This window comes from Elephas maximus, chromosome 17 (assembly GCF_024166365.1).
Source record: "Elephas maximus indicus isolate mEleMax1 chromosome 17, mEleMax1 primary haplotype, whole genome shotgun sequence".
Lineage (NCBI taxonomy): Eukaryota > Metazoa > Chordata > Mammalia > Proboscidea > Elephantidae > Elephas > Elephas maximus.
Window position 1 is genome coordinate 49,871,308 of NC_064835.1, and position 18,131 is coordinate 49,889,438.

Here is an 18,131-nt window from a genome sequence, read left to right on the forward strand (position 1 = left end):
CTGGGGGATTAGGAGAGAGTACGGTGGGACTGGTGGTGCAGTGGTTAAGAGCTGGGCTGCTAACCAAAAGGTGGAGCTTTGAACCCACTAGCCACTCAACAGGAAGAAAGATGTGGCAGTCTGCTTCCATAAAGAAAGATTACAGCCTTGGAAACCCTATGGGGCAGTTCTACTCTGTCCTATAGGGTCGCTATGAGTTGGAATCCACTAGACGGCGATGGTTTTTCGGGGCTTATGGTGGAGTTATATAAGGGAGAAATAAAGGCATCAAAGTGATCAACTCTCGAGGCTCCTTCAAGAACCAGATAATTCCCACTTTTCTGGTCTCGTCCTGAACTTTCCCGTTATCTGCCTTTCGAGAAGTCCCGAACTGTAAGAGCAGGGTTAGACACCATGCCGTGTCACCTTCCACCAAGTACCTCCTCCTCCCATTCGGGTTTACAGAGAGAAGAGTAAAGTGCCCTCCCCACAGTGGGTCCCCTCAGCCATCGCTGCTCCGGAAGTTCCCGTCCCACCAGCGCCGGAACCGGAAGCTGGAACCGCGGTGCACTCACTGGTGCCGCCATACGTGTCCTCTTCCGGAAGTGCTGACCTGCGCATCGAGGCGGAGCGGAAGTTCCAGAAGAAACGAAGGTGGCTGCCGAGAAGGCAGCAGCTCCGGCAGTTCAGCGACCTGTGGGTCCGTCTGGAGGAGAGGTGAGGCGGGTGGCCTTGGCGTCTGCCCTCACCCCGGGAGTAGGGGTGGGGCGCAGCCACAAGAACCTTCCTTACACTGCTCCAGGGGGAGATTCAAGACTTTGGTAGGGGTGGGAGCCCCCTCATGGAGCAGCCTTTCTCTTTGGGTCGGCAGCGGCGCGGTTTCTGTCCACCAACAGAGAGGAATCCAGCGTTAAGGTGGTTGCTTCTGGGCAGCAAGTTTATCTTTGTTAAAGAACACATGTAGGGGCATGGATGGGCCTGTTACAAGTAAGGTGAGGCTGGAATAAAGGCTGAAGTAACGAGTTTCCAACCCTTTCTCTGCTGCTTTGCGGAGCTGAAAGTAACTCCGTGGGAATGGACTTATTCAGTCCCACGTTTTACAGGGAGGTTGGTGACCACAGAATCTCAGAGATGCCTCAGGGTGGATCAGAGGTGGATGAAGAGCCAAGGGTGGTGACCCAGCCTGGAACTGCAGGGCACAGGCCGCTGGAAGAACCATACCGGCGAGGTCTGGGGTCCAGGATCCAGTTCACTTCAACCCACATTTTATAGAGTCCCTCCTACGTGCCTGCTGTTGTGTTGGGTGCTCTGGCTGTGGCGCGAACGGGACAGACGCTGGCCCTGCCTTCATGGAGCTCACAGTTTGGATGTGTCTGGAGGAAGCCAGATTTTGAGTCCATGTTCTCCAGGGACATGTAGAGTGCTGTGGGAAATGTGCGTGGGTGTGAGTGTGTGTGTGTCTGTGTCTGTGTGTGTCTATGTTGGGGCTGTTTAGGGTGGAGGGTCAGAAAGGTCTCCCTGAGGAAGTGACCTTTTAGCTGATACTGAGTAGAAGTCTGGCAAAGTGGAGCCCAGTGACTAGAGCTTCTGAGTCTAGATCAGGGCATTCAGGGACGCAGTGCTTGCACAGGTGCACAGTAAATGCCAAGTAAGGAGCCCTGTTGGCACAGGGCTGCTAATGGAAAGGTTGGTGGTTTGAACCCAGCAGCCACTCCACAGGAGAAAGATGTGGCAGTCTTTCGTAGATTTACAGCCTTGGAAACCATGTGGGGGCAGTTCTACTCTGTCCCATAAGAACGCAATGAGTCAGAATAGACTCAACAACAAAGGGTTTGGTTTTGTTTAGAATTTCGAATGAATGAGTGAGTGAATAACTGAATAGGGAGGGAAAGGAGTCCCAGGCAGAGGAAACAGTGTAAAAGCCTAGTATAGGAAAAGCATCACATTAAAGAAACCAAAATTAGTTCTGGCTTGAGCCCAAGAAGGGAAGGAGGGTTGGGGTAAGATGGGTCCAGATAGGTAAACAGGGAAGCGTGACTGTGAGAGCCTCCTACCTGAGGGAAGGAGGGAGCCCCTGAAAGCTTTGATAATGTGCTGTGTGGTTTGCATTTTTAAATGAACGGAAGCTGGCAGCCAGATGGTACCTGGAGACAGATCCTGTTGGTGTCCATGTCTCCTATGGTGCCTTACCCAGGGTGGCTCCTCAGCTATCCATCATTCACGACGGAGTAGATGGACCTGCTTAGAACTTTTTTACCCTGGACCATTTTCTTTCAAGGTGGCCATGGGGTTGGTCACTTTAAACCTGAGCTGAGCTGAAAGGACCAGGTGAATGTGAGGTTGTAGGCTTCTCAGCTTGCATTGTCTTGACCTGGGATGTTTGTGTGATGTTCACACCAGCCCTGAAGTGTGGAAGGGAGAGAGGCAGAGACCCAGGGAGGAGCCCCCATGACCTGGCGTTCCTCTGTGGGTAGCCTGTGAGGAGGGCCCTTGTCTGAGGTTGTCGACAGGTTAATGGTAACAGACTCCGATTTGGGCCTTCTTACAGCAAGAATTTTAATAATCAGTGAGCCAAGAACCAAATAGCAGGGGAAGAGCTGGCCAGTCTGCTAGTCTCAGTGCCCTGTATCATTTGGTTTTCTGGTAGCAGTGGTAAAGAGGGCCAAAGACACAGGAAGCCTATTGACATACTAACACCCATTTCTGTCTTTAAAGAGAAAAGGTGAAAGGAAGTTGTTGGAGCATCTGGGGGCTTTGGAGTGTGCAGGGGTTCCTGCTGTGCCCTGAGACTGCCTTCTCTTTGCTTCCTAGTGCTGTGGTCCCACATGTCCAGGTCCCCATCCTAGACAGGCATATCTCCACTGAGCTGCGGCTCCCTTGCCGGGGGCATTCCCACCATAGCCAGACGGTGGCCAGCAGTGCCTGCCTGTCTCTCTGGACTCTTGTGTTCTGGATGCTGGTGCTGGCTTTGCAAACAGAGACTCCCCTTCTGTAATGGCTGGGGCACCCAGGCCAAGACCTTGACTCTGACCCTGGGACATGAAGGACGGCTGCTCCTGCACTCCACACTCTGCTCTGGCCTTGACAGGCCCAACCCAGGAGAGGAGACTAAGGATAAATGCCATTGTTGATTCTTCTCTTCCCAAGGAATGACTCAGGGTATCCAACAATGTTGGGGGGAGGTGTACAGTTTTGGAACATAGCTGTAAATGAGTTATATGAAAATAATTAAATGTTTTTTTGTATAGACTTTTTCCCCCCATAATGTATATATATATCAGGCAGACAACTCTTGCCCACATCCTCTGAGGGCTATCACTACTTCATTCCTGGGCTCTATGCAGCTGCAACTTCAGATCCCTTCGTGTGCTGGCCTTGGATCCTGGTCCTTTTTCCCACCGCTTTTCCTCCCCGTAAGCTCCTGGTTCCGGATGCAGGGGAGTCAGCAGGCCATGGCACCTTTGTTCTGCCTCTCCCTATTCGAGATCTGAAGAATTCTGGGCTCTGACCAGTACTTTGATTCCTGTATAATATGTGACTATATCTCCCAAACATGCTGAAGGTGACAGGGCTGATGGATAAGTTTAATCAGAGGTGCTGTGCCAGAAAGTGATTTTCAGATTTTGTGCTACCAGTTATTGCTGTCATTGCATCAGCCTCCCACGTATTGGGCTCTGAGCACAACTTTTTTGGTCTAAAGATGGAAGAATCCAGGCCATGTGACTGAAGTGTGTACAGGGCCTTTCATGTTTGTGTGAAGAGCGAGGGGCCTGGTGGGTAAGGGGTGCTGAGTCTTGGCCCTTTCCAGGGCCCTAGCAGGTTATTGACCACACATGGGTTGAGGTGGGTGCTTGACGTACTGCTTTCACATCAGAGCTTTGATTACCAACAGGAAGAAAAACACTTTATTGTAGGTTATGTGTGACATAAAAACTGCTTGTGCCGCCCTTTTAAGTCAAAGCAGAAGTAACATTTGTTGTGGTCACATATAAATCCTGCAGACTTTCTCCCATCAGGAGGGGAACCAGCTGTCTGGCCTGGTTCTTTGCCAGCACTGAGGAGACACCTTTTCACTCATTAAGCTGGCAGAGCAAGGCCGATCCCTTGGCAATCCAGTAGTCTTTGGACCGCTTGGAGGGTAAGAGGACGGTCACCACAAAGTTGGTGGAATGACCTAATTAAGGGTACAGAAAAAAAAAGTTATTTCAAGGATAAGCCCTGGTGCAAAGGGCACTATATTGGGAGTCAAGACACCTGGGTTCCAAGTAGTTCGTGGGTTTCAGTTTTATGCTCTAAGATGAAGACAGAACAAATGATCCTTTAGGGCCTGTTCAGTTTAGACTCTGTGTAACTTTATGAGCTGTTTCAAGTTCTCCGCAGTCTGGCTTAGTGTTCGCGTGATGTGTAGTAACCTGTGGGTGCAGAGTGGCTGCAAACCTGACTCGGGGAGCACTGGACTGGGACCCAGACCTGAGCTTTCACTGGGACACAGGGGGATGCATTTTGTAGGTTGAACATCCACTCATTCACAAGTCCGTCTGTCCATCCGTCCATCCATCCATCCTTTGTTCTACCCTGCAGTGGTAGCTACCAGGGAAACAGATGAATAAGCACAGTTACAGGTGTCCTGTCCTCAGCTCTGGGACATCTGACGGAAGAGGTTGTTTTTGCAGCTTCTTCAGTGTGGGCCTGTGTGAGGGGCCACGACCAGGGTGAGAAGGAGGTCCTGCCTTCAAGATGGGAGCTGCTGTTTCTGGTTCTGCACATACAATAGGCCCAATCGGTGTGGAGGTTGGGGAAGGTGCTGGTGTTCCTGGCAGAGAACGCCCCTGTCTCCTGCTCTCTGCCTTCAGATGCCATTCCCTGAGTGGTGGCATGCCAGATGCCCTGGTTAAAGCCAGCACTTGAGCGACAGCCTCCCAGTGCCAGCAGCCCACACGCAAGGGAAAGCAAGCCTGGACAGACTTCATATAGAATTACCGTTTTTCTGTGGCCCCGGAATTTAGATCAAGGTCCTAAACACCCCCTCACAACCTCCTCTGCCCCCAGTCCAGGCTTCCCAGGGCCAGGTTCAAAGTTGCTGCTACCACCCCCAGATAATCAGTGACTGCCCATGGAGTCTGCAAGACTGCATCAGGTCCCCTCCTCTGCAGAAGCACTTGGAGGCATAACCAAACCTTTGGATCCATCATCTCAGAATTAAATGGAGTAAACTCATTCTTGGGCAGAAAGGAACCCTGGTGGTGCAGGGGTTAAAGTGCTCAGCTATTAACTGTCAGGTTGGTGGTTCGAACTCCCCAGCTGCTCTGCAGGAGAAAGACGTGGCAGTCTGCTTCTGTAAAGATTTACAGCTTTGGAAACACTGGGGCAGTTCTGTTCTGTAGCGTCACTACGAGTTGGAATCGACTCCATAGCAATGGGTTTAGCCAGAAAGGAAGTCATGTGCCTTTCAAAATTCTCAGTCTCACACCCACCACTGCTTTCCAGTGGGTTCACTGTGAAGGGCTGCTGTGACTCAGCCATCAGGTAATGACTGTCCTGGGGTGTGTGTGGTCCCACATCGTGTTCGCAGCCCACGTGGTCTGAGGCTCTGGGAGGCCAAGGGTGGGTTGGGACATCTGCCACAGTGGCTGCAAAGCCTGTGGTAAAATCAAGAGTACAGATGCCTCACCAGCTGGTTAAATGGTTACAAGGAAGTAGGCATGGGCTGCTTATGGAAGAGAAGTGGGATGATGAGAGGCAGGCTGCGGGTAGCTGCGTGTGTGTAAAATGGGGGTAGGGATGAAGATTCTATTCCTGACCCGGAAGGGTTGGTGATGCTTCATTCAGTAGGTGAGAACCTGGCAGGCAGGGACGGATGGGCCTTGGAACCATCAAACCAGGTAAAAGGAAAGAATGCTACCTCCATACAGGCCAGGGTCTGTCACTGGGCCTTGAGGGACCAGCTCCGAGGAGGGAGGGGCTGCAGCCCCAGTGAAGGAGTGTGTTTTGTTCCGGCCTCCGCTGACTTGTAATAATGTGAGAACCGACTGTGTCATTATCCCTTACACTGATACAGCTAACAAGGGACTTGGTTGTGTATTCAGCATCCTTCTGTAACTTCCAAATTAAGAAAAAATATTGAGGAATATTAAGACTGCACCGATCCATGATCCAAACCTACTATTAACGTTTTATCATTTTTCTCTCTTAGTGGGAATAGCAAAATATTATGGATGAAATTGAAGTTCTTTTTGTCCCCCATCCCCATCACATCCATGTACTCCTCCCAGATTGTTTTGAAGCAAATTCCAGACGTGTCATTTTATCTGTCAGTATTTTAGTATGTATCTCTAAATCGTGGCTGTTAAAAAACATAACCATATATCATATCTTAATGATTCCCTAATGTTAACAAATATTTAGTCATTGCTTAAATTTTCCTAGTTACCGTGTGCACATGCATGTGTGTGTGTGCGCGCCTGTCTATACGTCTATATATGTTTTTCTTTTTAACTCTGTGTGATTTAGGATTCATACAAGGCCCATAACTTGGGACAGTGATGTGTCTCTTAAATCTCTTTTAATCAGTAGGTCCCCCTCTGCTGCTTTTGCCACCCCTTGCAGTGCATTTGTTGAAGCAACCAGGTTGTGCATCCTGTCAAGATTCTGAGTCAGTACTTTGCTGACTGCATTCTGTGGTGATTTTAAACACGTTCCTCTATACTTACAAAGGTGTGGTTAGATCTAGAGGTGCAGTCACATTCAGGCTCAGGTCTCTTGGCAAGAAATACTTCATAGGTGTTGTGTACTTACATGAGGAAACCCCTCAGGTCTCATTGCCTTTTTTTGGGGATATTAGCAGCCAGTGGTGATTATTGCTTAGAACCCTTATTTCATTAAAAGATCAAACCAAACCAAACCGTTGCAGTGTAGTTGATCTATAGGCTGTAATCTTTACGGAAGCAGACTGACCTCTTTTCTCTCGCAGAGTGGCTGGTGGGTTCAAACTGCCAACCTTTTGGTTAGCAGCTGAGCGCTTAACTACTGCGTCACCAGGGCTCCTCCATAGAAAAAAGATTACAGTTTTGGAAACCCTATTGGGCAGTTCTACTCTGTCCTCTAGAGGGTCACCATGAGTTGGAATAGACTCGATGGCCAGGGGCTAATCTTTAGGAAGCAGACTGCCACATTTTTTTTCCCAAGGTGTGGCTGGTGGGTTTGAACCACCGACCTTTCAGTTAGCACCTGGGTGCTTACCCAGTGTATCACCAGGGCACCAAAAAGCTGCTAGAACTAATAACTGAGTTTAGGAAGGTCTAATTCTAACAAATACTAAAATGTAGCAATTAAAATGGTGTTGCACTGGCACAAATAGATCGAATGCACTGAGTACTGTACTCACGTGGGAACTGGACATATCCTAGCAGTAGCATTTAAAATTGGTAGAGAATGGAGAAATTATTCCATGAATGGCGTTGGGACGAATGGTCATAGTAAATTTAGATCCTTATCTCATACCACTTAAAAAATTAAATCACTGATGGATTCTATGGACTTAATCATCACTAAACTTTAAAAAAGGAGCCTTGGTGGTGCAGTGGTTAAAAGTGATTGACTTCTAACTGAAAGGTCAGCAGTCGGAAACCACCAGCAGCAATGCAGGAGAAAGATGTGGCAGTCTGCTTCTGTAGAGATTTACAGACTTGGAAACCCTGTGGGATCACTATGAGTTGGAATTGACTCATTGGCAGTGGGTGGTGGTGGTGGTGGAAGTTTTAAAAATTATTAATCCCTAATGAAATAAACTTTAAAAATGATTGATCCCTAACGAAAGCTAGAAGGATGTTCACCTGTGTCTTACTGACTATGCAAAAGCATTCGACTGAGTGGGTCATAACAATTATGGATAACATTGCAAAGAATGGGAATTCCAGAACACTTAATTATGCTCATGAGGAACCTGTACATACACCAAGAGGTAGTCGTTTGAGCAGAACAAGGTGTTACTGCGTGGTTTAAAGTCAAGAAAGGTGTGCATCAGGGTTATATCCTTTCATCATACTTATTCAGTCTATATGCTGAGCAAATAATCTGAGAAGCTGGACTGTATGTAAAAGAGCTTGGCATCAGGATTGGAGGACTCATTAACAACCTGCAATACGTAGATGACAAAACTTTGCTTGCTGAAAGTGAAGAGGACTTGAAGCACTGATTGATGAAGATCAATGACTACAGCCTTCAGTATGGATTCCACCTCAACATAAAGAAAACAAAAATCCTCACAACTGGACCAATAAGCAACATCATGATAAATGGAGAAAAGATCGACATTGTCAAGGATTTCATTTTACTTGGATCCACAATCAACAGCCGTGGAAGCAGCAGTCAAGAAATCAAAAGATGCATTGCATTGGGTAAATCTGCTGCAAAGGACCTCTTTAAAGTGTTGAAGAGCAAAGATGTCACCTTGAAGACTAAGGTGCGTCTGACCCAAGCCATGGTATTTCTAGTCGCATCACGTGCATGTGAAAGCTGGACAATGAATATGGAAGACCAAAGAAGAATTGATGCATTTGAATTATGGTGTTGGCAGAGAATATTGAATATACCATGGGCTGCCAGAAAAATGAATAAATCTGTCTTGGAAGAAGCACAGCCAGGATGCTTATTAGAAGCAAGGATGATGAGACTTCGTCGCACATACTTTGGTCACGTTATCAGGAGGGACCAGTCCCTGGAGAAGGGCATCATGCTTCGGAAAGTAAAGAGTCAGGGAAAAGGGGAAGACCCTCAATTCAGTGGGTTTACGCAGCGGCTGCAATAATGGCTCAAGCATAAGGACTACTGTGAGGATGATGCAGGACTGGGCAGTGTTTCCTTCTGTTGTACATATGGTCGCTCTGAGTGGGAATCGACTTGGCACCTAACAACAACAACAACGAAATAAAAAAAATTCCATAATGATTACAGGCAAGAAACCCTGTGGAGCAGTTCTGCTCCGTCACATGGGATTGCTAGGAGTTAAAAATTGCCTCTTATGGCACCCAACAAGAATACATTAACACATTACAAACAAGCATTACTTATATAATGGCAGTCCGTACTCTATTAGAACAGGTAGAATTTAGAACATTTATAAATTTGTACACCATAGTTAGCTTCATTTTAAGCCTGGTTAAGTGGCCCAGATTTCTCTGTGTAGATTACAGTTTAGTGTCTGGATTTGCTCATAGTCGTATTCCGTCATTATTTGTACCAATCTAGAACATCCTCACCTGTGGTTGACAGCGTTCCTGCCCGGCCCCCTGTTTTATAAAGTGGGGAGTGGTAAAGTGTTGGGCATGGCTCGTAATTCTGTTGAGGTTCAAAATGCACCATGGGCAGCATTGGATTCATCTGACCAGGCAATGCGTCTTCTATCACCATCTCCTTATCATCCCATCGAGAAGCATCCATGAACATCCCATGAACAAGAACGCCATCTTCAGGAGAGGGCAACTGAAAGATACCCAGAGGTTTAAAGGTAGGAGGAGAAGGGGATCAACGGTTGTGGGCCATGTTCTGTGTCCACGGCCTCATCAGTTAATTCTATAAACCACTCTATAGAGTGCTGGGCTGCTTACACTTCCCAGAGGAGGATACTGAGGCTCCCAGGGGTTAAATAACTTGCTTCTCAGTTTGACACCAAATCTCATGCTTCACATGTTTCTCCAGGATATCTATCAGAGAATACCCACTTCTGGGTTTCACATTATCTGCTGTCATCATGTAATTACTTCTCCCCTTGGGAGGCAGATAGGGTAAGAGGGCTGTGATTATCATCGGGTACTCTCAACAAGGCCTTGCAAGGATCTGGGTGCCTTTCTAGATCTAGAAGGTAGATTATTACACAACTGCAATAATATTTGCAAAGTGTCTATGAAAAATTCCTCTTTTTAATATATATAAATTATTTTTGCTTTTTAATGCTTTTATTAAAGAAAGAGAGACCCTGCCCCTCAGTGTCCTGTGATTGGATGTCACCACTGGTGTACAATTTCTGTCCTGAGAAAAGTCGTAAAAAGGCTCCTCCTTGGAACCGGCAGTAGGGTGGGCTTTCAGAGGCTCAGGTGCAAACTTCAGGCACCCCTGAGTCATCATTCCTCCAACTGTGAGTGAGTGGTCAGTTCTGGGGCCCGGAACTTCAGCTAGTTGGAGCCTTGCACCTGCAGGCAGAGGACCCAGGAGTGTGGACTATAGGCAGTACATTTTATAGTGAATGAAAGGAGGGGAACTTCTTTGGCTGGCTTCTGCTTTGTGGTATCTGAGCTTTCTGTCTTGGTACAGCAGGTAGGGTTGGCATTCTTGTTTGCCGGGCTGCTGTGTATGCTCGGGAGCCCTGGTGGCACAGTGGTAAAGAGCTCACCTGCTAACCATCAGAGTTAGTTTTTGACCATCAGAGCCAGCCAGTGTGGCACAGAGCAGACCAGCATCCTGAAGTCCTATTCGAGGGCTTTTATGTGAGTGCTGCTCTGCCCTCCTGCAATCTCATTCCTGACAAGGGATGCTGTCCTGCTAGGAGGGTCTTGAAGTAATGAAGAATGCATCTCTAAATTTGTTTTCTCCTTACTTTTAAAGATATTTTGTTGCTAAAACAAATTTCCTTAAAAATGTAAGCCTTTTACCATTATAAGACACAGGCAAGGAGGAGCCATGGCATGTTACAGTATTTCATAGGTTGAGCCATGGCATGTTACAGTATTTCATAGGTTAAGCCATGAATATGTATAGTTTTGTTAATCAGGGCAAAAAGTAGATGAGTCAGATCTGAGTGGGGTGATGCAGATATAATTACCCAGTAGTGATTAATACTAGTACCGTGGTATTTTAAGGAAAGTTTAGTAAAAGCTACTCACCCCAACTACACTGATTGCTTAGCGAACCCTTTCTTGGCAAAAGCAGTCTGGAGCAGATCTTTGATTTCATGGCATGTATGTCCATCTCAGCACACCTAAGCTGGGCAGCCTAGACCTATGGCAGTGGTCCTCATCCCTGCCTAGCCACTGGAATCACCAGGGGGGCTTTAAAAAGTTGACCTGGGCCCACCCCTAGGGATTCGGACATAGCTGGAGTGTGAGCCTTAAAAAAGCTGTACAGGTGATTCTGACCTGCAGCCAAGGTTGAGAATCACTGGTATTCTACAGCAGTGGTTCTCAAACCTTAGGGGCTAAGAACCACCTGTAGGACTGTTACAACACAGATTTCTGGGCTGCACCCCGGAGCTTCTGGCTCAGGAGGTCTGGAGCGGGACCCGGGAATGTGCATTTCTAACAAGACTCCAGGTGATGCTGGTGCTGCTGACTGGGGGAGCGAACTTTGAGAACCACCGCTCCTGAGGGAGTAGGTAAGCTATGTAAGTAAGCAGTTTAAAACTGCTTCTTTAGCGCATTCCTGCTGGTTACGTAATGCAGTTATGTTACATAACTGTAGCAGACCATCACTTCTGCTGGGAGGCAGCTGAATGAATGACAGAATTGTGGGCCTACTATGTGCTGGTCCTGTTACATCAGCTATGTCATTTAATCTGCACCGCCACTGTCAGGTTGGTAGCATCAGTCCAATTTTATAGACAAGAACACTGAGGCACAGACATGTTACTCATTGCTCCAGCACACACAGCTGGTGGGGGGTAGAGTCAAGATTCAAGCTCAGGCCTGATTCTGAAATGCTTGCTCTTTAAAACTTCTACTATATTGGCTCCACAGGGAGAAGAAAATGACTGTAGGTATCTAAAGAAATAAAACAGTTGCTTTAAACCATCTCTACAAATCAGACTCATTTAGGCAGTCCCCCAGTGGTTAAGTGACACGGGTGCTAACCAAAAGGCTGGCAGTTCTAATCTACTGGCCACTCCTTGGAAACCCTACAGGGCAGTTCTAGTCTGTCCCCTAGGGTCGCTTGGGTCAGAATTGACTCGATGGCAATGGGTTTGGTTTTCTTTTAGTCATTGCTAGTTGGTGAGTTTGACTTGGGCACGTGATTCCCATCCTGTCCCTCCCTCTTCCCATGTAAGCAAATGGGAGGCGGGGTGGGGAAGGGAGATGGGTGGAAATGCAGAATGACAGTGGGGTCCAAGCTGCTTTGCTGTGACAGTAGTCAGGTGGACAGTACCTCCACGTCCATGGGCAGTTCTTGTCCAAATTTCACTGTCTTGGCAGCTTCTATCACTGCAGCTTGGTCCCGATAGGCTGGAATCACATTGTACTTGAAACTAAGCTCGTCTATAGGCAAATTGTATTTCCGGGCATGATTCTGAAGAGTTCCTATAATACAAACGAGAAGGTTGGGTCCTCCAAACAACACCGCTCAGCCTGAGCAAGAGGTGGTGTGGCTTGGTTTGAAGGGTGACCCCAGGCCCAACAATCTCCCCAACCCTGGTCAGTGCCTCCACAGGCTGCTCCAGCATTCGAGAGTTCTAGTCTCCACAAAGAAGACCCAGTCATCAACACCTTATTCTGGAAGCCTAAGTCTAAGTGTAGGGCTCTGCCAGAGAGGGGCTGTGGGGGTTTGAAGAAACTTGGGCACTGGAGACTTTGGGGAGCAAGAGGAGGGGCTTCAGAGCCCAATCTCCCTCACTTTAGATTCTTGCCCAGCTTGTCATGTATGGGCTGTTACTAGAGATCCGCATGGGAGAGATTAAGGGCTGGACTGTTTGCATCTGGATGTCCAGACCCAATGGGGCTCCCTAACTGGATTCCCCTCCAGCTGCTGGAGGGACATCAAAAGCATTTTTTAGAGGGAAGGAAGCTGGCCCCAGAGCTGGGGCTGGAGCAGCTGGAGAGCAGCGGGTGCCCAGAGCGTGGGTCACACTGGGGAATGGAGCACTCAGCATTCACAGAGGCAGTGGTGCCTGCACTTGGTAACCTGAGAGGGCAGGAGTTAGGTTGCTAGGGAACATCTGCTGTGCATGTCATCCATGTTCCTCGTGGGCTAGAATGAGCAGCGGGACTTGTTGGACTGCCGCATCCTCAGGCCATTAGCAGCCATGCCATTTTCCAGCTCCTAGAGACCCACATGTAACAAACTGCGGCCTTTCCTGTGGGATTTTCTGGCAAAAGCACTGGTACCTGTTAGAAATCCTTGAGGAAAGAAGAAACCGGAGATCCAGAAGGACTTCGGCTGTCCTCTTTTAAGCCACAACTGAAGGAGAAACATTACACCATAACACACTTATTTCTGAGATAGAGTTTGCCGTCTAAACCAAAGTCATGTTCTGGAGGGCCTCTCAGGAGGCAGGACCTAACCAGTCCAGGGTTGTCACTGGCTTCATTCTTACTGCTTGTCCGGCCAGTCTTCCTCACCCACCTAGCCTGACCACAAACACAGAGCCTGGTCATTACGGGGAACGTAAGAGGGAGACAGCAGCAAGGCTACCTGTCTCAGACTGGTTCTGTACCTCACAGTGGGGCCCCACAGATTGGATCTGAAACCCCAAGGATGGCCTGGAATTAAAATGGAATGTGGGGATAAGGGCCTAAGGCAAACTACGTTATAACGAGTCTAAGACTTTCCAAGTGATAACCATTCTAGAAATTTCTGTTTCTCTGGGCTCAGATGATCCCTCAATGGCTGTCGATATTTCGGTTACCCAGAGCTTCCTAAGAACCTAAGGGGCAGCCGAGGCACCAGATTCATCAAACCCCAAAGTAGTGAATTTTCTTACATCCACAAATGAGGTCCTCAGAATAAGGTCTTTGACCCACGATCCTAGTGGCTTCAGGGAAGGGTAGGCTGTGTTGGACCATAGAGAAGGGACCTGGTTGTTGAGGAAACTGTTATAGACCTTTTCCATTTCTTCAGACATCACCACAAGTCCAGCAATGGCTTTGTTGAGCGTTTCTAGAGAAGTCTGAAAGAATAAAAAATGTCGGTGCCCTTCACAGAGGTAATTTTCAAGCATGAATGACACCCACAGTGGTAGAGGCATAGCTGTCTAGGGTGGGTGCTGCCTTGGGCTGAAGGGCCCCTTTGCTGGGTTCCATCTTCTCTGCACACTGCCTCCTGGGCCAGACCCTCCAATCTTGCTTGCATTTTTATAGGATGACACCATGGTGGTGTAAGATTTGCGGGTGGAGAGCGGTTGAGGCAGTTAATGGCAGAGTACAGGGCAGTGGAAAATGAGTGGATTATCCAATAAGCAAGGTAAGCATGGGCTTACTTACTAATCTATAGTGAACAGTTTCACATTTTTCACCACATCAAAGATTCTGCTTCTAGGTATGGCTGCCATCTGTTTCTCTCCCAACCCCACAGCACCTTCCTATAGAATCAAGGCCTCTTTTCAGATTTACAACCCCTGACAGGGGCGGATGACCCAGTAAGTAAGGTAAACACGGGTTTACAAGTGCTTACTAATCTGTAGTGAACAATTTCACCTGGGTTTCATTTTGATGTGGGTGGTGAAACTCAGGTGAAATTGTTCATTGCAGATCAGTAAATAAGCACAAGTAAACCCCTGCTTGCTTTGCTTACTGGATAATCTGCCTTTGAGTGAAAGGAGGGAAGCAAGGGAATGTCCCCTAAAGCTGAGAGAAATGGCTCTCGGTCCTCCTTGCCACTATCTAGCTCTCCTTCAGGCCAGCGGAAGAACGGGCTTGATGGTTAGCGATACGGGAACCAAGTGGGGAACCTCGTCATGCCACTGGCCAGCTCTGCCCAGAGGGCAGCCCCGGAAGCTATATCAGAAAGGGGAGGATTCTTAGATGAGACCAGTCTTCCAGCGGGTACTGGAGGGTCTCCTCGTACGAGAAGCATTTCTTTCAGACATGAGCCTTATCATGCCCTCCAACAAAAGACAGGGCAGGCGTAGTGCTGAGAGACGGCTGGCCTGGTAGTAGCTATGAGAAATACAGGGTGATTCTTGCCACTTGGCCAAGGACAAAGGTAGGGTGTATAGTTGGTCATGGCCCTCAGGGGTTCCAGTTATGTGAGCAGTACTGTCATCTATTGGGAAAACACAATAGGAAGATGTTAGAGGCCAAATTTACATTGATTAAAAAAACAAAACAAGGCCCAGGATGGCATGCACACAGCCCCAGAGACAGTATGAATGAGACAGTCACCCTCCCATCCCTTCACTTTACAGGTTTATTCCAGGGCCCTTTCCACCACCTCCCCACGTCTCTTTCCACAAGAGGCCGTAGCAGGAAATAAAGAAGGGTTATAATTAGATTTGTTTTTAGGACCTGAGAAACCATTGGCAGCAGAGTGCAGGAAGGAGGCCCTTAGCCAGAGCCAAAACAGTATTCCATCTTAGACATTGAAAATGGAAAAAAAATAGCAGCGGACTTGTCTAAAATGCAGGGAGAACTGATAAATGAGAGCGACTGCTAGGCCCCTCCAGCTCTGCTTCAGGTAGACAGGGGTCACATTGCAGTTGATTCTCCAGAAGGAGGCAGTTAACACGCAGGTGTATTAAATGGAAGAAACCAAACAAAAAAACCAAACTCGCTGTTGAGTCTGCTCTGACTCACAGTGACCCTAAAGGACAGAGCAGAACTGCCCCTTAGGTTTCCAAGGAGTAGCTGGTGGACTCAAACTGTCCACGTTTTGGTTATGAGCTGAGCTCTTAACCATTGTGCCACCAGGGCTTCATAAATGGAAGAAAGCACACCTCAAAATGTTGCTGTCAAGTTGATTTCGACTCGTAGTGACCCTATATGGCTGAGTAGAACTGCCCCATAGGGTTTCCTAGGCTATAATCTTTATGGGAGCAGATTGACAGGTCTTTTCTCCCACGGAGCAGCTGGTGGGTTTGAACCACTGACCTTTCAGTTAGCAGCGGAGCTCTTAACTAGCACTACCAAGGCTCTTTCCCCTAAGGCTAGATGCCTAAATAATGGAGTACGCTTGTCACTCCTAGGACCTGCCTTGTCCCTCAATTATACAATGATCTGGAGGTGAGAGAACCACCCAAGATGGAAGCCCCTGAGGCCCCTGGGTGCTGCCGCCTGCCCTTGGCCCTCTAGGTGAAGTGTAGGTGAGATTGGGAACAACGCCAGGCAGGGACTGGGGCAGAGGCTAGGGTGTAGAAGACCTCTAGTGAGGCACAGAGTACAGTGGTGTGCTCCACCCCACTCTCCCTTCAACGCCGGTGCGTGGGGAGTGAGTGCTCCGCTGTGACCCCTGACTGCCTGACGCTCCAGCAGTTGTTGTGTTAGATGCTGGGGTGCAGGGATGATGAGATAGAGTGATAATGAAGCCGATAAATGGGGGGCCTAATACAATTGAGGTGAGGAAAAGGAAGTCAAGATAAAGCTGTTTTTTAGTCAGCATGGATGGAGGATGATTGGAGGCAAAGACTAAATTAGAAGGTGACAGGTAACCCAAGTGTGAGTGATGGAGGTCTGAAGTGAAAGGTTGTAGGTGGATTAGAAAGGGCAGATGAAAGACAAGGGACAATGGTGGGTGACTGACTGGATATGGAGGGGACAACTATGACTGGTGATTTATTGGGAAGTCAGGAACTGAGGACTGGAGATTAACCTAAACTTAACCCAACCCCTCAAAATATTTGAACAGGGATAGTTAAGAAGATAGTTGTCAGGCAGTCTAAAAGGGCAAAGGTCACTGCATCTTCCCAGTTTCTTGTCAAGGATACTAAAAAAGACTTAAGTAACCAATGTTAGTTATTAAGAGGGGCAAAGAACTCTCAATTTACTGTGGGAATACATTGCTTGGAACACTAAGTCTAGAATACTGTATCATTCATCACCGCAGGCCTCCTGTGTCCCAGTATCCCTCTCCACTTCTTCCTTTGAATAATCACACCCCCTTAATTTTAGCTAGGCACATAGCAATCGGACTCAACGGCACTGGGTTTAGTTTTTTTTTGACATAGCAATCCGCCTAGAGACTACATTTCCCATCCACCTTTGCAGCTGCCGTGTGGCCCTGTAACCATACTTATGCTAATGGAATACAAGAAGAAATAACGTATGCAACTTCTGGATCACATTTTTATGAGGAAGCTCCTTGCCCTTGGTCCTCTCTTTCCCCCTTCTCACTGGTTGGCCAAAAGGACAACCTGCAGCAGCTTTAACCATCATGTTGAGGCTGGAAGAGCTGACCTGCTGTCTGGGATTCCTAAAAAGGCTTGAAAAGCAGAACTGTCTACCCTCAACAGGGCTGCTTCTGGGCTGTTGGCTGAGAGGAAGGGAATTTCTATCTTGTTACTGTATTTTGGGGCCTTCATCACAGCAGCTTAATCTGTACCCCATTTCATTCAGTACAGAGGGTGATAAGCCCTGGCCCGGGCTGCCGAGCCTGCTGACACTGGTGCATGCCTCACTAGATGCCATAGTCCCAAGGTGGGGACTTCTTATACTCAGCTGACCCAGCGCCCACCTAGCCACTGAACCCAGGTGATGCCAGCCAAGCAGCAACATTCAGAGATGCTGTGTTCTAGTGGGAGACCTACCCCACTTCTTCTCTAATCTTATCTTGAGCCTTGACTCTCTGCTAGGTATTTGATTCCCTGATCAGCAGTAAAGCTTTTCTAGTCAATGCTCAGTATTTGGCCTCTAACAGTCTTTATTTTCCCTTAGCAAAGTTATGCACAGAGAAACTAGACCACACTTAGCCATCATTATGAATGCAAGGAGATCCAGAGAGAAAGTATCCCTGAGCGTAAGACGAAGGACCAAACAGTTGTTCTCAAATTTTAGTTTCTTTGGAATCATCTGGAGATTTCATTTAAAAATTCATATTTCCAGGCAGGCCTTACCTCAAGAAATTCTGATTCAGTAGGTCTAGAGTGGGATCAAGGATCCCTGGTGCTGCAATGGTCAAGTGCTTGACTGCTAACTGAAACGTGGGCGGTTTGAACTCATTACCCTCTTTGTGGCTGGTGGGAAAGATGTGGCAGTCTGCTTCCATAAAGATTACAGCCTTGGAAGCCCTGTGGGGGCAGTTCTACCCTGCCCTATAGGGTCACTATGAGTCGGAATTGACTGAATGGCAACGGGTAGGGTGGGATTAAGGAATCTACATTTTGAATATGCACCATAGGAGATTTTAACAGCAGGCCTTTTGTGGCTCACATTTTGAGAAACTCTTTCCAAGGGCTATGCTATTAAATGTAAACTAGACATCAGAAGCAAGCCCTGAATCTTTCTTAATCTTGGGTTTAA

At 47.8% G+C, this 18,131-nt stretch overlaps 2 protein-coding genes across 4 annotated transcripts in view; one reads left to right on the forward strand and one right to left on the reverse strand.

The window, feature by feature from the left end:
- Positions 1–3,718, forward strand: part of TRABD2A (TraB domain containing 2A) — a 77,624-nt gene extending 73,906 nt beyond the window's left edge. Inside the window, 2 exon segments of the mRNA XM_049856191.1 lie at positions 445–696; positions 2,791–3,718. Of these exon segments, the coding sequence (XP_049712148.1) occupies positions 445–696; positions 2,791–2,974 (436 nt within the window). The 3' untranslated portion in view covers positions 2,975–3,718.
- Positions 3,719–3,803: 85 nt separating this feature from the next.
- DNAH6 (dynein axonemal heavy chain 6) overlaps positions 3,804–18,131 on the reverse strand; it is a 315,642-nt gene continuing 301,314 nt past the window's right edge. For 2 of the 3 annotated variants that reach the window (XM_049856189.1, XM_049856188.1), the window contains 5 exons: positions 13,664–13,849; positions 13,068–13,140; positions 12,112–12,263; positions 9,237–9,459; positions 3,804–4,153 (listed from right to left, as the gene is read on the reverse strand). In XM_049856189.1, the coding sequence (XP_049712146.1) occupies positions 4,050–4,153; positions 9,237–9,459; positions 12,112–12,263; positions 13,068–13,140; positions 13,664–13,849 (738 nt within the window). In that variant the 3' untranslated portion in view covers positions 3,804–4,049. Of the gene's footprint in view, positions 4,154–9,236; positions 9,460–12,111; positions 12,264–13,067; positions 13,141–13,663; positions 13,850–18,131 lie in introns of those variants that run through there. The other variant, XM_049856190.1, reaches the window with a different exon arrangement.